The sequence below is a fragment of the Sphaerodactylus townsendi genome, linkage group LG07 (genome assembly GCF_021028975.2).
Source record: "Sphaerodactylus townsendi isolate TG3544 linkage group LG07, MPM_Stown_v2.3, whole genome shotgun sequence".
In the NCBI taxonomy this organism is placed as follows: domain Eukaryota; kingdom Metazoa; phylum Chordata; class Lepidosauria; order Squamata; family Sphaerodactylidae; genus Sphaerodactylus; species Sphaerodactylus townsendi.
In genome coordinates, this window is record NC_059431.1 from 37,650,269 (window position 1) to 37,663,712 (window position 13,444).

At 53.1% G+C, this 13,444-nt stretch overlaps 1 protein-coding gene across 3 annotated transcripts in view; it reads right to left on the reverse strand.

The window, feature by feature from the left end:
* Nucleotides 1-13,444, reverse strand: part of ARHGEF28 (Rho guanine nucleotide exchange factor 28) — a 161,231-nt gene that overhangs the window by 98,568 nt on the left and 49,219 nt on the right. For all 3 annotated transcript variants that reach the window (XM_048504299.1, XM_048504298.1, XM_048504297.1), the window contains exons 5-6: nt 8,636-8,816; nt 6,463-6,643 (exon numbers count right to left, since the gene is read on the reverse strand). In XM_048504299.1, coding sequence (XP_048360256.1) covers nt 6,463-6,643; nt 8,636-8,816 — 362 coding nt within the window. The remainder of the gene's footprint in view (nt 1-6,462; nt 6,644-8,635; nt 8,817-13,444) is intronic.

Genomic DNA, 13,444 nt, shown 5'->3' on the forward strand with positions numbered 1-13,444 from the left:
TGGAATATGCTGCCACAGGAGGTGGTGATGGCCATTAACCTGGATAGCTTTAAAAAGGGCTTGGACAGATTTATGGAGGAGAAGTCGATCTATGGCTACCAATCTTGATCCTCCTTGATCTGAGATTACAAATGCCTTAGCAGACCAAGTGCTCAGGAGGAGCAGCAGCAGCAGGCCATTGCTTTCACATCCTGCATGTGAGCTCCCAAAGGCACATGGTGGGCCACTGCAAGTAGCAGAGTGCTGGACTAGATGGACTCTGTTCTGGTCCAGCAGGCTTGTTCTTATGTTCTTATATTCTTAAGAACTCAGCCCAAGTGGGATGGTTCTGTCCACGGCAACATACTTGGTCAACTGGAAAAAGACTGGTACACCCCCTCCCCATCAAATATGATCATAAGCCAATAACAAAATCATGTGTATATGTTAAGTGCCATCAAGTTGCTTCTGACTCATGGCAACCCTATGAATCAATGCACTCCAAAATGTCCTACTGTGAACAGCCTTGTTCAAGTCTTGCAAACTGAAGGCCATGGTTTCCTTGATAGAGTGAATCCAACTCACGTTGGTTCTTCCGGTTTTCCTACTGCTCTCAGCTATGAGGCACAGAGTATTATTTATAACTTGATCATTTAACATTTTATTCTTAATAATGTGACAGTGAATAATAGCTAAAGAAGATGAGAAATTTGTTCACGACCATTTTGGAAAGATACTAGGAAAAAGAAGATAAGCAGAACAAGAATGGGTGATTGAGGGCTGAAAGTAGGCGTTATAGAACAGGAGCAAACAGCCTTTGTGCAGAAATGTTACTTGGGCATCAGACAGTTAGACAACTTTTTCAAGATTACTCAAAGCATCCTTGTTCACAAACAAGACTTGGGAAATATACAGGATGCTGTTGGGAAATGGATCCTAAAGAGGCCAAGAAACTGCAGTTTATAAGGATGAATGCTATGGCAGCGCTCTAGTCAGATCAAGAGCTTCGACCACACAAATTAAATTAAACAACCCATTAGGCTAAACATGATATGGATGTGAGTAACACCTATGCAGAAATGTGCACAGCCACCAAATTGGCACTTATCCATTTGCCCTCAAAAGGCTGTTCATTTCTCCTGTCTTGAGTGTTGGAAAGTTAAGGCCTTTGGAAAGCAGCTTTCTGCTTTGGCCAGGGCAACTGGAATCCTTGGGATTTTTTAAAAAATCTGTTTATTTGCAAGTGACGGCAGAACAAGTATGAAAGCACAACTGGCACTCTATTCAATAGGGAGTAAAGCAACTACCGTATTATAGAAAGTCCTAAAGGCAGCTCTTCCCTTTGAAGTTTTGCCAGCCATCTTTATTTGGAGGAGCAAAAAGGAGCAAGGATGCCCAGAGCCTGCTGACTCAAGCACCCTCATTTAGGCACCTATCAAGAAACGTCTGAACCATTTATCCTAAAGGGCAAAAAGTACCAATGCTGGGAAGGCTTAACGTTGAAACTGGCAAGACGTGCTTTCATTTTACAGCAGAGTCACCTACTTATTTATTTGAAAATGTGTATGCTGCCTCTCCAGACCTGCTTGAGGTGGCTACACTGCTTTTCAGAATGACCTTGTAAGTCAGGGTAGACTTAACTAACTGGAAGTCAGACAATATCAACCAGAGGGTACAAGAACTCTGCAATTCCTATTTTCCATTAATTTCATTTGTCTAATTTTATCTCAGTTTTCCATTTCCAAGAAAAAGTTATACCCAACTATAGTTTCTGTGTTTTCCATCCAATTTTGAAAATATTTCCAAGGACTGGCCCTTTCACCTAAGACAACATACCAGGCAGACATCAGATGTTCTATTTCTACAGGAAAGAGAGACTAAGGCCCTTTCCACACGGGCCTAATACGGCGCCCTGGGGATGGCAAAAACGCTGTCCCCAGGGAGCCGTTCGCACAGGGGGCGCAGCTGCTTCGCAGCCGCGCCGCCCGAGTGGCGCGAAGCCGCCGTTTTCCTACCTCGCTTCCCGAGCAAGGTTTATGGAAAACAGCAGCTTCCAGCCGCTGCCGTGCAAACGCCAACGGCTGGAAGGTGCCTTGCCTCGCCCCATGTCCGGTCGACCTACCTGCTCTGCAGCTGTCCAGCGCAACTCTGGAGCGGTTGCGCAGGGCAGGGGGGCGTGTCCCCTGGCCTTGGCGACGTGCCAGACGGCCGCAGAGCAAGTAGGTCGACTGGACAACGGCGCAGCGCGGCGCCATCGTCCCAGTAGGTTCTGGGACCATTCATGCGAACGGTCCCAGAGGGGTTGGGTCGACCCAACCCCTACTGTGGCCGTGCAGAAACAGCCTAAGATTTACCTTGGCCATCATTGCTGCCCAGGGGTGTGACGTGCCTGGAGGAGGTGGGGCTGCAGCCTTATGTGAGCTTGCTGGGCCATCCCATGTGTCTTCTTGCCCGAGTGCCCACGGCTTCTCCTGCACTCCTTCCCTCATGGGACTGAGTTTTTTATTGTTGACATGCTGGTTACGGTGGTTGTTGTTATTTGCATTTCGCCTGTCACAGCCTGGTGGGCTGTGCATGGGGAGTGATCCGTTCAGGGAAAGAGAAGCCTGTGTGACGGCTCTCCCCATTTGGTGGGGGCCTCCATAAGAGGCCTGGGGGGTGGAGCGAGCCTATGAAGCACATGCCTAGGAAGGGACTGTTGTTGTCTCAAGCCCCCTGGCAGCAAGGTGAGTTCATCCAGAGGCTAGTGTCCAGATGGCTCCAACTAACTTCTTGCTCTGGGTGTTGGTGTTTTACCCCCCATGCATCAGGCTGGAGGAAAGTTATTACTGGGGGACAGCAAATGTTCTGCCCAGTTCCAGATCCATCCCCTGTGCTGTGCCTCTGCTCCCTTTTGCCAGCACACCAATAAAATGGCTATGGCCAAATTTTACCCACACAATGGGGTTTTCTGTGTCTCTTTCTGCACCATCAGACTGATTCCTCCTCTCCTCGGGCAACAAAAGATCCTGCTTGCACAGTAAACATTGAGCAGAATTAAAGAAACAATAAAAAAGGTGTTGTTGAAGGCTTTCACAGATGGAATCACTAGGATGTTGTGAATTTTCCAGGTTGTATGACCGTGTTCCAGTAGTATTTTCTCCTGATGTTCTGCCAGCATCTGTGGCTGGCATACAACCTGGAAAACCAACATCCTAACAAAAACAGGAATTCTGCACCCAAAGCAAGTCAGACAGGATGGCAGAACAACCACATCCTTCTTGCTCTTAGGCATTACTCCCTATCTCTTGCTCATTATCCAAACAGTATGTGAAAAATAAACAAATAACTACAGGAATAACAGTACTTCATGGAGTTCACTACACGTGCTTGTACGGCAATGAGTGACTCAGAAAATGGACTACTAATGTGTGAACAGCTAGTATGAGAAACACTGTCACAAACAGCAAATTAATCACACACACAACTCAAGTCAGTAACCCATTCACTATGGAATTCAGACAGTTTATAGCAGCCTTTTTAGAAGTTCCAGGTGTGTACCTGGGTGGTGCAATGGATCACAGCAGCAACATCCATTCCCAATCTAACATGGACCCACACTCATTGGAATATACGCATAAAGTCTATATCAATTTAAATGCAGAGGCATACAATTCTATCACCACTATCAGGTACCCTACCTTCTCATAGCTCTTGTATGGCATGTACATACAAGGATCTAGTCATCTATTCCTATGAACACACAGGCAAACGTTGCTGCCATATTACTACTCATACATACCACACATACATACACATCTTAGTCCAAGCAATCATTGGTAGAAGTGCTGCGGAAAGAAATATCTATCAGGAAAATTTCTCCTGTTGGAAGATCTGTTTTACTTTGCTGTTTAGAAAGGTTCTTTGTTAGTTCAGGCCTTTGCAGACAGACTGATGACAGACTGATGACAGCTAATGGAGTCTGATCCCAGTGCATAGTTGGAAGGCATATGAGGCAGAAACCTTGCAGCAGCCAAGCAAGTCTGAATTTGGTCAGTGATTTGAATGCAAATTATACACATGCTGCATTGGATGCTATGATGGAAGAACGTGCTAAAAACCCTCGAAGAAAACCTCCTTATTAGCCTTGACCATACATCAGCTGCTGTGCAGTAGTGTTAGGAATTCAGATATTACCTGATTTAAATATGCAGAAAAATGCTTGTTTGTTAATCTAGTTACTATAATTAATCCAAACTGAAAAATTAATGGCAACTTATAATATCTGGATGTTTTCAGATCTGTCCTTAATTCTGGTTATCTGATTATTTGGTGTAGAGATCACATAGGTTAGGTCAGGGGCTGATGGGAATTGTAGTTCCTGAACATCTGGAGAGCCGCAGGTTCCCTACCCCTGGGTTAGGTGAAGGCAATAAGAGAGGGATTGAGTATCAGATGCAAAAATGATATAAGGCTGTTTTGTATTCAGCAGAGTTACTCAGATCTTTCCACTGATGCATACTGTGCTTACAGGCCTGTTTTTTCAAACTGTACACCCTCCACATTGCCTGCTTACTGGCTATTTGTTTTTTGTGTTTTTTTTTTGTAGTGGCATATAGTCAGACTGAAGTGAAGAGAGGAAAACAGTGCACTCGTACCTCCTACAGGCCGTACTGATATTGCGGAAAGACTGAAACCTTTTGCTTGTACAGGCAGTCAAGGCTGACAGCTTTTTTTCAATAATGTGTGCACTCTGCAACTTGAAACTCACAAAGATTTCAGTGCCCTGGTGAACTCCACTAAGTTTATTTTTAAAAACCCCAAAATGAGGAGTTTGGTGAACAGTATCCCAGAAAGCTGGACTACAAAGAAAGCTGATAGAAGAGTAGACGCGCTCGAGTTGTGGTGTTGGCAAAAGCTACTGCGCATACCACGGACACCTAGGGTGACAAACGCAGAAGTCTTGAGCCGCATAAAACCAGACACATCACTAGAAGGGAAGATAACCAGGCTCAGACTTACATACTTTGGTCATGTGATATGATCAAATTCGCTAGAAAAATCTATGATGCTCGGGCTTGTCAGTGGTGGGAGAAGACCTGGACACCAAAGAACACGATGGCTGGATACCATAAAAGCTGATACAGGCATGAGCATCAACCAGCTGAAGGAAGCAGTACTTAATCAAAAAATGTGGAAAGAGCTTGCATATTGGGTTGCCAAGGGTTGAGAACAACTGAATGGATAACATCATCATCATCCCAGAACACCACATAACATGCAATTCCATCCTTACAAAAAGGAATAAAAAATTACCAATCAATTTCATACAGTGGTTAGAGGGAATCATGATTCCCTCTTTAAGCTGTGCTCTCATCTGATCCTATTTCCTGTGTGCCTGGAACACAGGTGCTCTCACAGTCCTGCTAAATATAGTTGCTGAACGACAGCATTTTATTCCTTGTTTACATATTATCTGCATCCACTCTGCCATGCTGCCCACTTACTATAAATCTTTGCAGTGCTTCAGGGCTCCAGTTTAATTTTGCTACAGTCTAGCACAGCTACACCACTGGAAAAATGACTGACATGAAGTGCGGGCCCCAGAAGTTAATTTATCCCAGGCCTTTCAACCTCTAATCTTCAGCAGTTTCATGAACATCTGTTTATAGTTTTTCTTCCATGTTCTGAACAATCTCTGCCACTTGTCTGCCCAGGAAATCCTGTTTATTCTGTGTACTATGCACTCCTCCAGACATTTCCTACTAATTCTCTTGAACTGCGCCATAGAAGCCATATTGTTGGGTCAGGCATAGTCCAGCTACTTTTGCCTCAACCACACATGCTGTGTCACACATCTAACTGTCCCGTAAATGCAACTTATTTAGATTAGAGAGGGGTTTTTTTAATATACATACAAACTCCTCCTCTCAACATTTTTAAGCTTAGATGATTTTTTCCCATTTTAAACTCCCAAACCAGATGAAGAAACAGCAGGAGGAAAGTTTCCCCAATCTAGGACAGAAGAGAAGACTTCTCCAGTAGCAGTGGTGAAAGGGAAAAGGGCATTCACCCCTGAACTTTCCCTAAGCATTTTCCAAAATATTGACATAGGACATGAGCTGTACATCAGCATCAATACAACTTAAAATAGCTACACCTCCCAGAAAAGGGAAGAAGAGCTCACAAACTTACAGCAAACATAGAAAGAATGACAAATCAGCAGGAATTGCATCAAGGCATAGGACTGATCTGTCCTTTCAGTAAAAACTGTGAACACAAGACAGTTGTTTGTTGGTTTAAATTCTGCTTTCATATTCTACACACTATCCTGCTGAAGCTGTTAGTACAAGAAACACAACACATGAAAAACAAAAGCTCTGACTATTTTCTGGAGATTTTCATCTAAAGAAGAGAACGACTTAACTACTCCACAAGAATAACAATCAGTTGAAAAATCTCACCAAAAAGACACCTCAGGGTTGCAACAATTCAGGGGCTTACCTTGTGAAGAAAAGCTCTATCCCAGAGGTATCTCCTGAAGATTTGGATGTCAGATTCTAGTGAATGGTTTGCAGTACGATTAAATGTCAGCATGAGAGATCTTGATGAATGCACAAATTGTAGGACAGCATTCTCGCCAAGCTCCACTTGTGATATCTCAAATGGATGGCTGACCTGGGCTCTAAAACACACAGACAGGCCATTAGAATCAGAGCGCAAAGCCCAGGGAATCACAAAACAATGGTATGCAGTTCCTCACTTTCATTGAGTTTTCCCATTTCAAATTCTAACCTACCTATTGCAAAGAGCTCTGGTAAGAATAGCACGAAACGAAAAGCAGATCTGGAAAAACCATTGCCCAAGAATCTACATGTCAAAGCTTTTAAAAAGGACTGTTTCAAAGGAATCTAGCAGCTACCTCTAGTTTTGAGTATTAGTTGTAAAAAGAAGCAGCCTGTTTACCATGGACATTGCCACATACAGCAGCCGAACTGAACTGGCAGCTGGCAAGCTTATTAGCATATTTCAGGGCAAAACAGACTATCTCAAGGGAATGTTGCATTGTTTGAATGTTCCAAACAAGTGAGACATTCATAACATGTGTGATTACAGAGTTATTGAGTCATTTCCTCATTTGCATGCATAATTTCACTCAAACTGTATGTTATGTAAAGCATAAACAAAAGGGCAAAAGATTCCAAAGCAAAACAAAACCCAAAACAGTATCTTGAGTAACTTATTTCTCTTAATTCTTTTTGGGGCACTTTCATTCTTTTCTGGAGACTTTTCTGGCAGTATACGATGCTTATTTAGCAACAAAGGGTGAAGACAAATAGGTGGCGATTCAAATGATCTTCCACAATGCAAATCACAAAGCTCAGGTACATCAACGTCAGAGACAGAATATCAAGTGCCTGGAAAGCTATGCTGTCTGTTGTGGAACAAAAAGACCACATTTGGTTAACAGACAGGCTATAGGTCCTCAAACAAGAGAACTCTTTGAAGAGATCAGAGAGTCCAAATCTGGGATAGAACAAGCCAAGCAAGGAATGACAAAGAAATGGCTAAGTTGTCAATGCGTAAAAGGAGATAAAACTACGTGAAACACATTAACCAACAACGAGCCATGCAACTGAAGAATCTAACTCAACTTGCTCTGAAACAATGTGAGACAGCATAGTACAGTGGTTACAGCAGGGGTGTTGAACTCATTTATTATCAGGGTCAGATATGACATAAATGTGAATTGGTCAGGCTGGGCCTCACAAACACTGGGAGGGTGCCTGGACTGGCAACCCCACAGCAAGGGGGGGGGCTCCCCTGAGAGGGCTTACCAGGTATGTGAGCCATCCGAGGCAGCCACCCCACTCCACCATCATTCCTGATCTGGCAGACCAAGGGAGGTTGCCCCAGCTGGCTCATGGTCCCGAAAACCCCCCTCAAAGGGCTGTATCTAGCCTCCAGGCCTGTTTGACACCCCTGGGTTAGTGTGTCAGACTAGGATTCAGGATAAGCAGGTTTGAATTTCCATTCTGCCATGGAAGCTTGCTGGGTGACCTTGGGCCAGCCACAGCCTCTTAACCTAATCTACCTCACAGGGCTGTTGAGGATAACATAGAGGAAAGGAGAATTATATAAGCCATCTTGAATTCCCATTGGGGGAAAAGGTAAGGTATAAATAAAGTAAATAAATAAAATTATGAACTTCCAATTTTGCAAAACTATTTCCTGTAAGAACGAGAGCAAAAAGGGATATGAACCAATGTTTTTCTTGGGAGATTATGTTTATCTGTCTTTCCTTTGAGTTTCTTCTTTGGCTGGCATATTTTTTTGTGAACAAGCTAATGAAAGTTTATGATCTGATCACATTAGATTGTGAACAGGATAGGGACCTATCTCCTGATATTGTTTTTTATCATATTGTTATTTGCTCCAAGCCCTTAACATAGTGTAGACTTCATAAAGAAATAGCAACTGCAAAAGGTAGTCCAAGTATGAATATTATATTGTGATATAACCAAATGATCTGTATATGCTCTTTTAAGATAATCAGAATTATATTCTTGGAGGCTGATGGAACTTCAACACTGACAACGGAGTAATCCAATAAAACTAACACAGCAATGCAAAGAAAAACATCCCCTAGACTGTGCTCTTAAGTCATGCTACTCACTTGATTATTTCAACAAGACTGGCATGTCCATTCTGTAAAGCCAAGTCTAATGGCGTGGACCCATCTTCATTAGGCAGAGTGACTGCATCTGTCCCACCTGGCAGAGATAACAGGAACTGGGAAAGCTTCACCAAACCCAGTCTCATTGCAAGATGGAGAAGTGTCTCTTTGTGTTTAGATTCTGAAAAAAATGTATCTATTATTAGAAATGAACTACATAGTTATTACTAATGTATGCAAAGTAATACAAGCAATATTCAATCCCAAATCAATAATTGCACGTAGACTTGGAATCAAATATACAAAATACCAATCCTTATTGAAGTCCTGTTATAGTGAGAAACTGGAGAATAAAAATTGGGGAAATACCCATATTTATTCCTTAATTCTCTCCTCTTGCGTGATTAATAAATAACTTGTACTGCTTCATTTATGATGTTTACAGACATCTCCATGTCTAATATCCTCGAAGTCGAACTCCAACATACGCCAGCTGGGTAACCTTGGGCTAGACACAGCTTTTCGGAGCTCTCTCAGTCCCACGCACCTCACAGGGTGTTTGTTGTGTGGGAGGAGAAGGGAAAAGATATTGTACGCCCCTTTGAGTCTCCTAAATCCAAAAAAACAACAACCATAGAGTCTACCAGGAAGCCCAACCTCCTTCCAGGTCAATTATGTCTATGCTTTTTTCCCCTTTTCCATTGGTTTTACCCTTGCCCAGGAGAAATAAATGTTGTGTATTTTTCACTCAAGGAGACTTCTTCTGACAATGTTTTAGAATCTCTGTCCTGCAGAAACTCTATCATCAAGTACAAAGAAGTCCTGATATCACTCCACATATTTCAACCATGAATAAAGGTCAGGGCTTACAGGCTAGTGGGCACTCCTCATGACAAAGTGGTCATTAGATAACCCCCCACAACCAAAGATGAGCAAATTTTGCTACTTACTGATGTTTGGGGATCGGTTACCATTTCAAAGGAGGGAAACATTTTTTCCCTGGTTGGCATGGCCCCTCAAAATATTTGAAAGCCCATTACATCACACTATAAATGACAAACAAACCCTATATACAGCCAAGACATCAACTACAATCAATGCAATCCAAAACAGTGAGGCAGTCCACTACCAGCAAGCAAACTATTGTGTCCATTCTCCATTCTTAGCACTTCCCAGACTCCCACTTCTTTTAGTGGGTGTTGGGGACCACAATAAATCTAGAATGAGGCCCTAACTGGACCCATTGTTGCTACACTGCATTTTCTTCAGAATGCTTCCTTTTTCTTGTTTGTAAGAGTTCATTATATTCATTGTTTGGTTCTTCCAGAAAACAAAGGGACTAGTTATTTAATATAGTAAAAACTCCACCCAGTGTTAAGCTGGCCACTCAATACTGGTATCCCTAATGTACCCACCAGTTTTCTTAATGATCCTCATTCTACATGGAAATCTTGCCGAAAGAACTCTTCCTGGATTTCTGAGCCAGGAAAGACCAGGTCTGCATTCCTTCATTAAGATACTGCTGAGGTTGCCAACATCCAGATGGGGCCTAGAGATTTCCCAACATTACAACTGAACTCCAGACTACAGAGATCAGTTCATCTAGAGAAAATGGCTGCTTTGGATAATGGAGACTACAGTATTATATCCTGCTGAGGTCTCTCTCCAAGCTTCACCCTTAAATCTCCAGGAATTTCCCAACTTGAAGTTGGCAACCCGAAATAACACAATTTGTAAAACACTTTGACTCTACATTTTTTTTGGAGAAAAATGACCTAATATTTGAATAAAGAAAAAACACCCAACGTACACGCAACAGAGTGCGTGAAAAATAGCCAGAGTGAACTCAGCCCCCATATTTCTGTAGATCAACTAACGTCAGAATTGCAGGCTTGTTTGTCCCACAGCACAATTCGAAGAACAACTTATCGGAATTAATCGAGTAGACCCTCTCATTGAATAGACCCAAGTAGGATTCTGGGTAGACCTGTTCTCCTAGAGCAGGGGTAGGGAACCTGCGGCTCTCCAGATGTTCAGGAACTACAATTCCCATCAGCCCCTACCAGCATGGCCAATTGGCCATGCTGGTAGGGGCTCCCCCCCCCCCCCCCACCCCCCCCCCCCCCCCCCCCCCCCCCCCCCCCCCCCCCCCCCCCCCCCCCCCCCCCCCCCCCTCCCCCCCCCCCCCCCACCCCCCCCCCCCCCCCCCCCCCCCCCCCCCCCCCCCCCCCCCTCCCACCCCCCCCCCCCCCCCCCCCCCCCCCCCCCCACCCCCCCCCCCCCCCCCCCCGCCCCCCCACCCCCCCCCACCCCCAACTCCACCACCCTCCCTACCCCTCCCTTTACCCCATCCTCCCCCCCCCCCCCCCCCCCCCCCCCCCCCCCACCCCCCCCCCCCCCCACCCCCCCCCCCCCCCCCCCCCCCCCCCCCCCACCCCCCCCCCCCCCCACCCCCCCCCCCCCCCACCCCCCCCCCCCCCCACCCCCCCCCCCCCCCACCCCCCCCCCCCCCCACCCCCCCCCCCCCCCACCCCCCCCCCCCCCCACCCCCCCCCCCCCCCACCCCCCCCCCCCCCCACCCCCCCCCCCCCCCACCCCCCCCCCCCCCCACCCCCCCCCCCCCCCACCCCCCCCCCCCCCCACCCCCCCCCCCCCCCACCCCCCCCCCCCCCCACCCCCCCCCCCCCCCACCCCCCCCCCCCCCCACCCCCCCCCCCCCCCACCCCCCCCCCCCCCCACCCCCCCCCCCCCCCACCCCCCCCCCCCCCCACCCCCCCCCCCCCCCACCCCCCCCCCCCCCCACCCCCCCCCCCCCCCACCCCCCCCCCCCCCCACCCCCCCCCCCCCCCACCCCCCCCCCCCCCCACCCCCCCCCCCCCCCACCCCCCCCCCCCCCCACCCCCCCCCCCCCCCACCCCCCCCCCCCCCCACCCCCCCCCCCCCCCACCCCCCCCCCCCCCCACCCCCCCCCCCCCCCACCCCCCCCCCCCCCCACCCCCCCCCCCCCCCACCCCCCCCCCCCCCCACCCCCCCCCCCCCCCACCCCCCCCCCCCCCCACCCCCCCCCCCCCCCACCCCCCCCCCCCCCCACCCCCCCCCCCCCCCACCCCCCCCCCCCCCCACCCCCCCCCCCCCCCACCCCCCCCCCCCCCCACCCCCCCCCCCCCCCACCCCCCCCCCCCCCCACCCCCCCCCCCCCCCACCCCCCCCCCCCCCCACCCCCCCCCCCCCCCACCCCCCCCCCCCCCCACCCCCCCCCCCCCCCACCCCCCCCCCCCCCCACCCCCCCCCCCCCCCACCCCCCCCCCCCCCCACCCCCCCCCCCCCCCACCCCCCCCCCCCCCCACCCCCCCCCCCCCCCACCCCCCCCCCCCCCCACCCCCCCCCCCCCCCACCCCCCCCCCCCCCCACCCCCCCCCCCCCCCACCCCCCCCCCCCCCCACCCCCCCCCCCCCCCACCCCCCCCCCCCCCCACCCCCCCCCCCCCCCACCCCCCCCCCCCCCCACCCCCCCCCCCCCCCACCCCCCCCCCCCCCCACCCCCCCCCCCCCCCACCCCCCCCCCCCCCCACCCCCCCCCCCCCCCACCCCCCCCCCCCCCCACCCCCCCCCCCCCCCACCCCCCCCCCCCCCCACCCCCCCCCCCCCCCACCCCCCCCCCCCCCCACCCCCCCCCCCCCCCACCCCCCCCCCCCCCCACCCCCCCCCCCCCCCACCCCCCCCCCCCCCCACCCCCCCCCCCCCCCACCCCCCCCCCCCCCCACCCCCCCCCCCCCCCACCCCCCCCCCCCCCCACCCCCCCCCCCCCCCACCCCCCCCCCCCCCCACCCCCCCCCCCCCCCACCCCCCCCCCCCCCCACCCCCCCCCCCCCCCACCCCCCCCCCCCCCCACCCCCCCCCCCCCCCACCCCCCCCCCCCCCCACCCCCCCCCCCCCCCACCCCCCCCCCCCCCCACCCCCCCCCCCCCCCACCCCCCCCCCCCCCCACCCCCCCCCCCCCCCACCCCCCCCCCCCCCCACCCCCCCCCCCCCCCACCCCCCCCCCCCCCCACCCCCCCCCCCCCCCACCCCCCCCCCCCCCCACCCCCCCCCCCCCCCACCCCCCCCCCCCCCCACCCCCCCCCCCCCCCACCCCCCCCCCCCCCCACCCCCCCCCCCCCCCACCCCCCCCCCCCCCCACCCCCCCCCCCCCCCACCCCCCCCCCCCCCCACCCCCCCCCCCCCCCACCCCCCCCCCCCCCCACCCCCCCCCCCCCCCACCCCCCCCCCCCCCCACCCCCCCCCCCCCCCACCCCCCCCCCCCCCCACCCCCCCCCCCCCCCACCCCCCCCCCCCCCCACCCCCCCCCCCCCCCACCCCCCCCCCCCCCCACCCCCCCCCCCCCCCACCCCCCCCCCCCCCCACCCCCCCCCCCCCCCACCCCCCCCCCCCCCCACCCCCCCCCCCCCCCACCCCCCCCCCCCCCCACCCCCCCCCCCCCCCACCCCCCCCCCCCCCCACCCCCCCCCCCCCCCACCCCCCCCCCCCCCCACCCCCCCCCCCCCCCACCCCCCCCCCCCCCCACCCCCCCCCCCCCCCACCCCCCCCCCCCCCCACCCCCCCCCCCCCCCACCCCCCCCCCCCCCCACCCCCCCCCCCCCCCACCCCCCCCCCCCCCCACCCCCCCCCCCCCCCACCCCCCCCCCCCCCCACCCCCCCCCCCCCCCACCCCCCCCCCCCCCCACCCCCCCCCCCCCCCACCCCCCCCCCCCCCCACCCCCCCCCCCCCCCACCCCCCCCCCCCCCCACCCCCCCCCCCCCCCACCCCCCC